Here is a 14,056-nt window from a genome sequence, read left to right as displayed (position 1 = left end):
CACTGCTACTTCCCTGACTTTGTGGATTATTTCCAGTATTATTGTGAGTCAGTATGATTATTTCTATTGTGTAAGATTAATTACTCGTGAATTACTTAGAGGAGAATTAATTCTTAATCATGCACGAGAATGTAGTCCAGTAGGTTTTGACTTTTGGATTACTTTGGGCATTTCTATTCATTTTGTTTGAGAAGAACATGCGAGGAGTGATTGCCAAAGGAGGGAAAGTGTACCGAACTTCACCTACAAACCCCGTAGGTGTGGGGCCATCTGTAGCAGACAGATTGATGTTTTAGGCTGCACGGGGTAGAGGGGCGTGGTCACGTGGGCACAGGTGGGTGTGCGTGCTTACGCACACGGAAGCCATAAATAAAAGTATCTGCTATCCCGGTATGGTCTGATCACTATCGAAGCTACTCATAATAAATCTGCATCACGCCAAATCCGGTTCAGTCTCTCTGCAAAAGCACGTCATCAAGACGGAGGACCCATTCCGACCCTCTCAGTGGCTAAAAGGTACACGGAGGCCGCAGTAGCATCCTTACAAGACATAAACTCCCGTTGGCCCAGAACACAGCCTGAAAAAGCCAAACTGCAAAGGAAAATACAAGTTTTCAACAATGACGTGGCGGTGGCGGTGTGTGCATATACAAAATAAGGCAGGCACAAAAGTTTTGTGTTTACATCGGCTTGTCGTGTTGCCTCGTCTCCTGCTTTTCCATCTCCTTATTATTATTATTGTGATTACTATTATTACTATTATTATTGTTACTATTATATTGTTATTAGGCTTGGCACACTTGCTGCTGTCTGGGAACGACAGCAGTCCCTTCATGCATTTTTAATGGTGTCTAATTGACAATCACTGCCACTACATTTGCTCCCGCCACAGGAAGTAACCTGATCCACACACACACACACGCGCACACACACATGCATGCTGCTGTGGACATGCCTTTTTTGAGGATCTGTCCTCTCCGCAGGGCTGGATCGACAACTTCAACGGGCCAAGCGGAGTGTTTATCGCTGTAAGTAGGACTTTTACTCACACACACATGCATGCGCGCACACACACAATTTGACATCTTGTTGTGAAAACGTGACAGGCTGGCAAAGGGATCCTGCGCACCATGCGGGCCAACAACGACGCGGTGGCCGACCTGATCCCCGTGGACGTGGTCATCAACCTGACGCTGGCTGCCGGCTGGTACACGGCCGTGCACAGACCCAAAACCGCGCTGGTGTACAACTGCACAACCGGCGGCATCAACCCGTTCCACTGGGGCGAGATCGGTACGTACAGTACACGCAGTCTTCATTTGCCCTGAGCGGATCTTTGCATTGTGGGCATGCGGTGCCCCCTGCTGGACACCGGTGGTTGAGCCTCACGAGGTGACCCGTGAGGATGTGGGAGGTTGCAGGAGTGGTTTCAGGCAAAAAAGGCTGCTTGTGGACGAGAGCGCGGTGCAGGATATCCGCCTGGCAGGATGTCAGCCATCGTTTCCTGTTTCCTGTCAGATTAGCGAGTGCGCTGGAAATTGCTACCAGATGGCTTTCAGCGGGGCGGGATTAGGCCACATCATCATCATAATCGTTGCCATTACGAAAGATGACCACCCCAAGCACCCACCGCCATGTTCCTGTGACTGGCCAGCGATGGAGCTAATCTCAGCCCAGCCATCTTTTCTCTTCTTTTCTTTAAACGTCTTGGAGGGCCTCCAGCCTGCTGTCACCTCGCATCTGGTCATCTCTGCTCCCGCCCCCCCCTGCAGCCGCCACAGACATCTGTTGCCATGGTAACAGAGGCCCGTGTTGCGTGCTGTGTGTGTGTGTGTGTGTGTGTGTGTGTGTGTGTGTGTGTGTGATGTAATGTCAGCAGTCACGTGGCACCTTTCTTTCTGTATATCGGGAGGCGGGGCTGGCCCAGCGGCCCTCGTTATTCCCACGGTAGCCACCCCAGTGGCAGGACGTTTGCGCAAACGTTGAACTGCCGCAGCGCTAAAGCAGGCGCTGTGTGTTAGCTTCATGGCTAAACGTCACCGGTACAAAATGATGCACAAAGCAAACGGCAACCAAATCAACATGTGGAGTCAAACATCCGCAAGAGATTGAGAAAGGACGTCCAACAACGTAATGAACGCCACAATGGCTGATATCGTTTACACTGAATTCATTCATTTAGTATTATCTAATGAACGCTACAATGGCTGATATCGTTTACACTGAATGCATTCATTTAGTATTATCTAATGAACGCTACAATGGCTGATATCGTTTACACTGAATTCATTCATTTAGTATTATCTAATGAACGCCACAATGACTGATATCGTTTACACTGAATTCATTCATTTAGTATTATCTAATGAACGCCACAATGGCTGATATCATTTACAATAAATTCATTTAGTATTATTTAACAAATGCCATACTGTAGTGTCTGATATCGTTGATCCTGAATCCATTCATTTAGTATTATTTAACAAACGCCACAATGACTGATATCATTTACACTGAATTCATTCATTTAGTATTATCTAATGAACGCCACGATGACTGATATCGTTTACACTGAATTCATTCATTTAGTATTATCTAATGAACGCCACAATGGCTGATATCGTTTACACTGAATTCATTTAGTATTATCTAATGAACGCCACAATGACTGATATCGTTTACACTGAATTCATTCATTTAGTATTATCTAATGAACGCCACAATGGCTGATATCGTTTACACTGAATTCATTCATTTAGTATTATCTAATGAACGCCACAATGGCTGATATCATTTACAATAAATTCATTTAGTATTATTTAACAAATGCCATACTGTAGTGTCTGATATTGTTGATCCTGAATCCATTCATTTAGTATTATTTAACAAACGCCACAATGACTGATATCATTTACACTGAATTCATTCATTTAGTATTATCTAATGAACGCCACGATGACTGATATCGTTTACACTGAATTCATTCATTTAGGATTATCTAATGAACGCTACAATGGCTGATATCGTTTACACTGAATGCATTCATTTTGTATTATCTAATGAACGCCACAATGGCTGATATCATTTACACTGAATTCATTTAGTATTATTTAACAAATGCCATACTGTAGTGTCTGATATCGTTGATCCTGAATCCATTCATTTAGTATTATTTAACGAACGCCACAATGACTGATATCATTTACACTGAATTCATTCATTTAGTATTATCTAATGAACGCCACAATGACTGATATCATTTACACTGAATTCATTCATTTAGTATTATCTAATGAACGCCACAATGGCTGATATCATTTACACTGAATTCATTTAGTATTATCTAATGAACGCCACAATGACTGATATTACTTATCCTGAATCCATTCATTTAGTATTATTTAACGAACGCCACAATGTCTGTTATCATTTATTCCCATTTTATCCATTTACAGTCATGGAAAAAATGATGAGCGCACCCTGTTTCTTGAGTTTATTGATGCATCGTAATGCCTGGTACAACTAAAGGTCCATTTGCTAGGACAAATATAATGATGATAACAAATCTAGCTCAAAAGAGTTGAATTTAAGAGCTGGTATCTAGCAACTTCCATGCTTTTCTTGATGATAACCAAAGTTAGTTCTTACAGTACATGAATAGCTATAGCATTGTACTGCCCAAAAATTGAACTTTTATTAGCTATTTTTGATGTCATTGTTGTATTTGTCCAAACAAATGTACCTTTAGTTGTATCAGGAATTAAAATTGATCAATAAAATTAAGAAACAAGGGTTCTCTAACCATTTTTCCCATGACTGTCTTTTCTAATGGATGCCACAGTGTCTGATATCATTTATCCTGGTTTCATCCATTCATTTATTTCTCCTGAATTTGTTTATTTAGTATTATCTAATGAATTCCATAGTGTCTGTTATCATTTATCTTTTTGTCAAAATAATTCTGTATTGTTATCTAAAGAATGCTATAGTGTGTGATATCATTTATCCTGAGTTCATTTATTTATTATTTCATGAATGCCCGTGTCTGATATCATTTCTGGTGACTTCATTCATTTATTAAAGTAATGAGTGGCAGAGTGTGTGATATCATGTAATGGATGATATAATAAGTTTGTTGTCGTGTGTGTGTGTGTGTAGAGCACCACGTGATGTCGTCCTTCAAAAGGAACCCTCTGGATCAGGCCTTCCGCAGGCCCAACGCCAACATCACGTCCAACTATCTCATCAACCAGTACTGGATCCTGGTCAGCCACAAGTTCCCCGCCCTCATCTACGACCTGGTCCTGCGTCTCTCCGGACAGAAGCCACAGTATGTCCACAGCGCGGGCGGGCTTGATTGACGGGCGAAGGTTCTGACCTCTCTGTTCCTCCTCTCTCCAGGATGATGCGCATCTTCAACCGGCTGCACAAAGCCATCAGCCTGCTGGAGTACTTCAGCAGCCAAGACTGGGAGTGGAACTCCGACAACATGAGCATGCTGATGGCTCAGCTCAGCCCGGAGGACCGCAAGGTGATGATTGATCTTTTTCTATAATTCCCAAATATACGTTATTTTTCCATTTTGGTTACCTTTTTTTTTTATCCACAGTACATTAAAAAATTACAAAAAAGTACAAAAAAATGGGGAAAAAGTGCAAAACTGTTATAGAAATTGTTACAATTTCAAGCAATTTAAGTCACACATTCAAAGTTTTTCCTTGCATTTTCTTCCCCCCTCAAGTTTGTATTGACAATGGACACTGTATTCCGCCATCTTGTGGTCCAAAGTGGAACTTTGTGGCAAACATCACCCATCTTTTTTGGTGTGCGTGCGTGTCTTTCTCGCAGACGTTCAACTTCGACGTGCGCCAGCTCAACTGGCCCGAGTACATCGAGAACTACTGCATCGGCACCAAGAAGTACGTCCTGAACGAGGACATGTCCGACATTCCCGCCGCCAGGCAACACCTCAGGAAGTAAGTTGGCGAGGGAATGCCTAACGTTGAAACATTTTGTGTTTCGTGTGTGTGCGCGTTGTTGACCTTTTTGAAGTCAAATTAACACAATATCTCCAGGGATGTGGATTAAAATAAGCATACAGTATATTGATATATTATTTAAAAGTGTTTCCCCCCCATATACTGTAAGCACTTACACAGTAAGTAAAAATATCAAATATAATTTTTTGTAGATGTTAGATTAAACATTTTAAAAATATATTAAAATAAAATACAATATTTGTTTAAAAAATATTATTAAATAATATTAACATAAAATGTATTTCAACACCCCACCATAACATTTATTATTAAAATGAATATTTCCCAAAGTACTCGTGAAAGATTTTTGTGAATTTCTACACTTTTTAAGTTGAATTATTATGCTGTTATTTGGATTTTATTAGACATGTTTCTCACTACGACTACAATAATGGCAGTCCTGAACTTTTACAGCAAAATAGAGAATTATTGTCTTTGTCATGGCAAATTATAACATAGCTTAAAAATAAACAAACAAACCTTACATTTATCAACCTTCGTATGCTAACAACAATTATTAGCCTACATTTTTTGGAAAAAAATATCAATAATGCATTATGAAATGTATTAAATCTATATTTTACAATATTAAGTTGCATGCATGTCGGCTTATGGCACACATAAATATATTTTTGTCAATGTTTCATTGGTAAAAAAAATAAAAATAAAAAATAAAAAATTGGTATTAGAATACAATGCATTTAAACACCCCAACCATTGCTGAGTGTTATTAAAAATTAGTATCCCCCCCCCAAAAAAAAAATTCTAAACTACTAATGAAAAGTTTCTGTGAATTTCTAGAATTTTTGTATTATTTTATTAGAAACATTTCTCATTACAATCACAATAACGGATGACTTAATATCTGATCTTTTACAGCAAAATAAGAGCATTATTGTCTTTGCCCCCCGCCCCCCAAAAAAATCTATACTAATGAAAATTTTCTGTGAATTTGTAGAATAGTTTTATTTATTAGATTTTCATTTTTTATTATTATTTTATTACAAACATTTCCCACTACAATCACAATAATGCAAGACTTTATGCCTGAACTTTTACAGCAAAATAAGAGCATTATTGTCTTTGTCCCCTCCCCCCCAAAAAAATTCAAAACTACTAATGAAAATTTTCTGTGAATTTGTAGAATAGTTTTATTTATTATATTTTCATTGTTTATTATTATTTTTTTATTATTATTTTTATTACAAACATTTCTCGTGACAATTACAATAATGCAAGACTTTTAATACCTGAACTTTTACAGCAAAATTAGAGCATTATTGTCTTTGTCCTCCCCCCCACCCCCAAAAAACTATTCTAAATTCCTAATTAAAAGTTTCTGTGCATTTCTAGAATTTTTTTATTTATACTTTGATTTTTTAATTATTTTATTAGAAACTTTTCTCATTACAATCACAATAATGCATGACTTAATATCTGATCTTTTACAGCAAAATAAGAGCATTATTGTCTTTGCCCCGCCACCCCCCAAAAAATTCTAAACTACTAATGAAAAGTTTCTGTGAATTTGTAGAATTGTTTTATTTATTATATTTTCATTGTTTATTATTATTTTCATTAGAAACATTTCCCACTACAATCACAATAATGCAAGACTTAATACCTGAACTAATAAGAGCATTATTGTCTTTATAATGGCAAATTTTCATATAACCTCAAAAAGCAAGACATTTATCAACTTGCATAAGTTGACATTGATGAGTCACATTTCCATGACTCTGTTGTTGTTATTGAATGCAATGAATGATCTTCCATTGACTTTGAAGGTGTTTTTTTTGTTGTTACTGAATGCAATGTCACCTTGTGACGCCTTGTGGTCTGGCGGTGCAGGCTGAGGAACATCCGCTACACTTTCAACACCCTCCTGGTGGTCTTCATCTGGAGGGTCTTCATCGCCCGCTCGCAGATGGCCCGAAACATCTGGTACTTTGTGGTCAGCCTGTGTTTCAAGTTCCTGTCCTACTTCCGTGCATCCAGCACCTTGACCAACTGATGAGGCTTCCTGCCGCCAGACTCTCGGGCGAGTGAGCGAGCATGGACCGGCGAGGTCGGGAGGGGAGTTGGGGGGGGTCAACGCTGTGCACTGGATGACACGGGTGCACGGCCAGAACTCGTCCACACACACACACACACACACACAAAAGTGTTATCCATTCGATACCTTGCTTCCCTCTCTAAATATATGCAACAATTCCTCGCCGTCGTCATGGTCACTCTGCATACTTGCCTTCTGCTTCTTTTACTTGAAACGCGATTTTTTTTTTTTTTTTTATGAAACCAGAGGACAGCCAAGTCGTCTTTGAGGTGATTTGGACATCTGCACGTCTTCTAGTACTTGTACCTACTGCCTTTTTCAAGATGGAAGCATTCTTTGTCTGGAGGCCAGCCCCTCCCTGACCGTCTTTCCCGCCAACTTTGTACAGCGGTTTGTACTGACAATGCGTTTACTACTTTTTCATCTTTGTACTCGGCTCAGAGCTCCCGTGTGCTACAAATGGAGGCTGCATTGAGTTTAAAAAAAAAAGAAAAAGGAGTGCAGGGTTTATTTGCGTCGATAACCGAGCGAGGCCGCCCCTTTCTGACGACTACTTCCTGTTCTTATGCCCAAATGTTAAGCACAGTCATTTCAAAGTGTAATCGGCGGCTTTCTTCGCAGTTTTGACGCAATTTTCTTCAAGGCAAGCGGCTTGAGGTTGATCAGTATTGAGGAAAAGCAAAGGGGCTAAGTACACACCCCCTGAGGGACGCCTCCATTCACCAGACAGGACCTACGTCATTCATTTCTGCTTACAGATTCTTGATTTGGAAGATGTGTAAATAGTTTATCATTCTTCTAAACCACCAAAAAGGGAGCGTTCTAAAGGCGGAACACACAAAGTACAGCGTTCTTTGGTACGCAATACAACCGTGAGCCGTTCAGAGGAAAAAACAAAAGGGACAAAATGTTTATGCAAAGTTTATTTTTACCAGCCCCCCAAAAAACAGTGTTTGATCCCGTGCTTGTCGTGGTGGTGGTCACGTGGGACGAGCGCCGACACCTCAAACTACGACAAACACGACCGACGACTTCATCTCGTTCCATCTGATGTCTGAGCGTGTCAGCTCCGTGCTTCATTCAAGTGTGAAATAAACCAAACCAGAGCGTGCACCTGTCATGTCCACGCCGCTTTTTCTTTGCCGTGACTGGCCACTACATTAGGAACACCTGACGCTGCGTCGCAGCACGGGTGCTCGTTAAGGGCGCTACAAACATGGGCGAGGAGTATTGGAAGTGCATATATTAATTCTATATTTATGGGGGGGGGAATACGTTCATTTACATGCATGTTTTATTATGACAAAACATTTATTAATCAAAAGGTTCAAATAAAAAAAATCTCATTATCATTAGAGAGTTCCAAGATTACTTCTATCTCAAATATATCAGCAAAAATATATTTTAAAATGAAATTTCAATAGTCCAGAAATTCCCATTAATTACCATTTTATATTTTTATATTCTATCTAAATGAAGATTTGCAAAAGTCCTTTTCAATGGAAATATAATCAGAAAAAAACACACACACACATATATATATATATATATATATATATATATATATATACACACACACACAAACACACACAGTCGTCCCTTGCCACATTGCGGTTCAAGCTTCACGGCTAACCCTAACCCTATTGTCACCGTTTTTCCAAATAAATGAATTGTGCTGTTTTGTGGTTGAATACCGCATTTTCAAGTATGGAAAATCCTGTGCACACATCCATAGCACATTTATTGCAGCACACAGGAGTACGGGTTTTACTTATGTCTTAAATTTCTTGTTTTCTCTTATGTCTACTATACTGGGTAATAGGAGTGTAAAGGTGACTATAGGGCTGTTATTTCATGTCTAGAGGGCTCTAATACAAGTAAAAAGTCTATTCAGAAGTTCGAAAACAGGTTTCCTATCCTCCAAATACCAAAATACAGTCAAACCTGTCTTTGCGGTCACCTGTATAGAACGGCCACCTGCCTATAGCAGCCACTGAAAAATCCCCCACAGAAAATTTGCGTGTTATAGACCCTGTGTATAGCGGTCACCTGTCCAACGCGGCCAGCGGCCACCCGTTTTGTATCCCTTGGTCAATATCTGAGGGCATATAGTGGCCAAAATGCCGACTCAAGCAGAAGCTTCATGCACAAAAAAGTTTTGTTTTTTAAGCAATGAAGCCATCGTGTGTAGACTTTAATTACTGAGTCCTAGTTGGACATAAAAAAGCCGTCTTCTTACTTTGCAATGCCGCACTGAAAAGATTCAATGACGGCCAAAACGGTAATTTTCCCACTTTGCAATGCCGTGAATAGATTCTAAAATAGCCAAAACACCTGAATAAAACATAAAATATCACTTAATTGCCGACTAATTAGAGATTAGAAGCCCATTCAATAAGAAAGGAGCGATGGTATTGTTAGTTTATGATGATCTTCGCACCTCCTCCGCACTCGATTGTTCACACACACACCCATTCATGACTGCTTCACGCGTATCCTGTACATATATCCTCGGGCTCATTCACTAACATTTTTATTTCTTGCTTTTAAAATCGTGTTAAAAAAAAAAAATAATCAAAGATGGAAATTTGTGACGCTCTGCAGGACAGGAGCGAGCGTCCCCTGTCCTGCGCTCTTATTTGGCGGCCTTCTCCGGGGAGGAAGAGGCAGCCGCTTCGTGGCTGGTGGCCGCGCAGCTGCGGTCAATTAACATTTGTGGCGGATAAAAGGCCATTGTCCATCCATCTATTTTCTATAACGCTTCATCCTCATTAGGGTCGCGGGGGCATGCCGGAGCCTATCCCAGCTGACTTCAGGCGACAGGCGGGGTACACCCTGGACTGGTCGCCAGCCAATCGCAGGGCACATATAGACAAACAACCATTCACACTCACAGCCAGTTAAGCCGGAGGAAGCCGTGAAAACCCACGCGCACACGGGGAGAACATGAAAACAGAAATGCCCAGGGGAGAATCAAACCCAGGTCTTCGTGATCTCCAGGTATTGGCCAACGTGCTAACCACTAGACCACTGTGCAGCCCTGGTTCATTGTTGTTATTGATATTACTAGTTTCCTCACCGGCGCTGTTACCTAGATTTACCTACCTGTTTATGTGTCAACAGAGCGTTTTTCCCTTTGTCTCTTGGTTTTGCTCCAGTCTTTTTGCGAATACATGTTAATATGTGTGCGCACAAATTCAAAATGGCCGCCAACCTGTCTATAGCGGCCGCCTGTCTATAGCGGCCACTTTTGCCGTTTCCCTTCAGTGGCCACTATAGACAGGTTTGACTGTATTGCATTTATATAAAGTATATATAATATGATACAATTTCTATACTAGATAAATATTCCATTTATAAGTAAAACTAAACATTGTTTACCTTGGATGCCATTAGATGCAGCTGTGCCTAATGTTGTGGCCTTTGTGTGTATTAAGACTACGTTTTATTATTATATATTCTATTATTTTATATATATATATATATATCTCTTATAAATAACGTGGTTGATGTGTCAAGTGGACATCGGTCTTCATCTTTGAATCCAACCACGATTGCCGATGCTCACAGCAAACGGGTGAGTGCCTGCTGACATCTCGTGAGTCTTGAGCCTGTCGGGCACCACCGTGATGAAGTACACTGGAACATCTGGTCGTCTGAGGAGAAAGCACCGCACGCTTCAGGGAAATCCTATAGTGCTTAAAATCCATTTTAAGAAACGTATTGTTCGTTGTGATTTTGTCTGTGCCGTCCAGAGGGTTGGCGATGCCTGGTATCTCCTCGCCAAAGGACAGGTGGTCTGTCCGATGGGAGGAGTTGTACTCAGGAGAGACACATTATGATTCTGAGACAATATAATATAATAATACAACAATACAACAATCAGGAAATGTGGTTAAATTTTACAGCAAGTGCAGGTTACGCGCTCCAAAAACTTAAAAACTACATAAAACAGTTGTATTTTATTTATAATTCTTCATGATAATTTGCAGCCCACGGCACAATGTCAAAATTAAATAAATAAAAAATAAATAAATATTACAACAGAGCCAAAATGCACAAAGTGAAGAAGCTGAAATGTTGATACTAATAATGAAACAAAGCTTTGTTCTGAAATATACACAGTATATATATTATTTCTTAACCTTTTTAACATATTAAAAAAACACGTAAAAATATAAGTGCATCTGCCCTCAGTGGAAAAAGTTTGGACACCCTGTAAGTTTGGGAGGCCTTCAGCAAAATTAAAGCAACGTGGGGAAATGCTGCCCTCTTGTGTTTAGAAACGGAACTGGCACCCACAAGAGCGACTGGTTTTCCGTTGTTTTTCTACTTAACGTACTGTCGTGGCTCACAAAGGCCGTAATGTGGGCGTGACCCTGAGCATGAAGAATGGAACTGCCAGTGGACAACATTTTACAGCGAGTAAACACAATATTCCCACACAAAAGCCACAGAATACGTACTTACCCACTGTGACGTGAAGGTTTCCCGCCACCTTGTTGACATACATGTGCCCGTGTATCCTGCACGCGTTCAAAGGCTCGCCTGAAGCATCATCCCGAAATATTGACATGAAAGTTTTTACGTAGGCTACGTAACAGGAAAGAATGACTGGATTACAGGCGGACATGTTTGCTGGATTTGTTGCTAGGCAGAATTGATGAAGAAAGGTTGATTTTTACATTTCATTTTTGCGATATTCTGCAAGAAACTTTTCTTTTTCAACAATCTGGCGGGTCACTGCCAAGAAGGCCCTACCCTGGGGGTCAGGGCAATTAATAATGGAAGATTACTGAGCCCTAGTGGCCAGAATACTACATATTGTATATCTTTGTCTTTCGATATTTTTGGACTGATAATACACCATATTTAACCATGAAACTGATCGTTTATTTCAAAAAACTTTTAAAGGAATATTGCGAGGGACAACTGTACATAAGTATTCACAGCCTTTGCTCAACACTGTGTTGATGCGCCTTTGGCAGCAGTTTCAAGTCTTTTTGAAGATGGCACCACAAAAGCCTGGCCTCTTTGCAGCACCTCTCAAGCTCCATCAGGTTGGATGGGAAGCATGGGTGTACAGTTCCACATCGCTCCACACATGTTCAATGGGATTCAAGTCTGGGCTCTGGCTGGGCCACTCAGATTTTTCTGTACCTTTCTTTTTATTTTAATCCTCTCTTGGAGGTCTCCGGACAACTCTAGTGTTTCTCATGCGTTCATTTGGACCACCACAAATAGATTTCATGCTACCTTGTTCTCCCCTGCTCAAAAACACATTATAATGGGACTGTCTTGTCATTACAACGCCATACATGAGGTGTTTTTTCAATTAATAAAATTTGGTGTTATTATGGGCTGTTGTGTGTAGAACTTGGAGGAAAAAAATTAATGCATTCCATTTTGGAATAAGGCTGCAGCATAAGAAAAAGTAAAGTTCTGTGAATACTTCCTCGATACACTGTAGGTGTGTCCTACCTGGTAGGTGTGTCCTACCTGTGCTGCCTAAAGCTGACGTTTATACAAATAGTTTAGGGAAAGCGTCCAACTCCTATCATCGGGCTGAAGGCCTTGTTCCGGGTCAGGCAACTCATCTTGGGATCAGGGAAAGCCCTCCATCCGAAAAATATACAAAATAAATGTATTAAAAAGTAATAAACTAATAATAATAATGCATATATTGCTTAATAATGACAACTACAATCAATACTACGTCATCAACGAACCTAGGCTAATACATGTAATAATGCTTAATTAAATATACTAATTTTGTCTATTGATGAAATTAATAAATGAAACACATCATTGTATTACAATATTAAATTTTGCCCTAATCTCACGTTACACACTAATACATAAAGTTCAATCTAAAACACATGCTACACTGACATATCACCGATTGATACTCAGGCAATACATTTACTGTACTGTGTATATTTACCGTCTGCCATTAAGCAGTATTTTATTTGAAAAATAAATCTCACCTCAGCTTGCATTTATTCACACGCTCCACCCCCGCCACGTTTATATTCGGCAAATTAATAACGCTTTATTTAATCAAATTTCATTTAACTGCGCCACTATTGAGCCATCACGACGCTCGTAGCGGTGGGCTGAGCTACCTTCCGTGTTATTGTGGCTGCGTCGTGACGTCATTGACATACGTACAACGTGCAAGTGTTACACAGCTCGGCCCCAAGATGGCGCTGCTACATCGAGGTGAATTATCCTGATGATGCAATTTACAGGAATGTGATGCGTGTCAAATTGTGGGCTTTTTGCCCTTTAAAACGGAGTCAAGTTGTTTTTAAAGCAATGTCATTGCCAGAAAGCACTATTCCAAAAGAGAAAAAGTGTTTTTTGTTAAAACATATATGTTTTCCCAAAGATGATTTATGTCTTTGCATTCAAATGTACTAAAAATTAACTAAACTAAATGTAGACCCTTCAGGAAAAGTGTGTGAAGGCACGTGGTTGTGTACACAAGGCTAAAAAGCTGCACCAGCTTGTCAAAGACGTAAAGACGTAAGGCTCAACCACTGTAGCCCAGTGCATGCTTATGTTTTTGCAAGTTAGGAAGCAACAACAAATAAAATATAAAAGAAAATAGACATGTCTTCTCTGCGCAGCGATGCCTGGATGCAGCCAGGCCTATGCAGAGCTGCCTGCACAGATGGGTGTATGGGGGGATGGTACTGTCAGTTTACAGATCAAGCTGTGGGTCCCCATTGCTATTCACCCCATAAGCACGTAGAGCATTACAGACACGCTCCATGGTGACGTAGCAGGGGGGCTGATATTGTTGTGTTTGGGCCTTTTATGGGCTTTTTCCTTGTTTGTAACATAATAGAGTAAAGTGAAAATAAAGTGAGAAGAGGTGAGAGGGACGACACAAGAAAAAAAAACAATAGTTTAAATAAAATTGTTTGTTATACATCATTCAGCAAAAATAAAGCCG

General features: G+C 40.1%; 1 protein-coding gene across 1 annotated transcript in view; it reads left to right on the top strand.

Annotated features, from left to right (window-relative positions):
• Window positions 1–8,212, top strand: part of si:dkey-97m3.1 (fatty acyl-CoA reductase 1) — a 28,390-nt gene extending 20,178 nt beyond the window's left edge. Inside the window, exons 6-11 of the mRNA XM_054752651.1 lie at window positions 984–1,028; window positions 1,107–1,293; window positions 4,159–4,330; window positions 4,402–4,531; window positions 4,849–4,976; window positions 6,891–8,212. Of these exons, the coding sequence (XP_054608626.1) occupies window positions 984–1,028; window positions 1,107–1,293; window positions 4,159–4,330; window positions 4,402–4,531; window positions 4,849–4,976; window positions 6,891–7,053 (825 nt within the window). The 3' untranslated portion in view covers window positions 7,054–8,212. The remainder of the gene's footprint in view (window positions 1–983; window positions 1,029–1,106; window positions 1,294–4,158; window positions 4,331–4,401; window positions 4,532–4,848; window positions 4,977–6,890) is intronic.
• Window positions 8,213–14,056: the final 5,844 nt, after the last annotated feature.

Source organism: Dunckerocampus dactyliophorus, chromosome 15, assembly GCF_027744805.1.
Source record: "Dunckerocampus dactyliophorus isolate RoL2022-P2 chromosome 15, RoL_Ddac_1.1, whole genome shotgun sequence".
Lineage (NCBI taxonomy): Eukaryota > Metazoa > Chordata > Actinopteri > Syngnathiformes > Syngnathidae > Dunckerocampus > Dunckerocampus dactyliophorus.
Note: the sequence above shows the minus strand (reverse complement) of the source record. Positions and strands in the feature narration are given on the sequence as shown.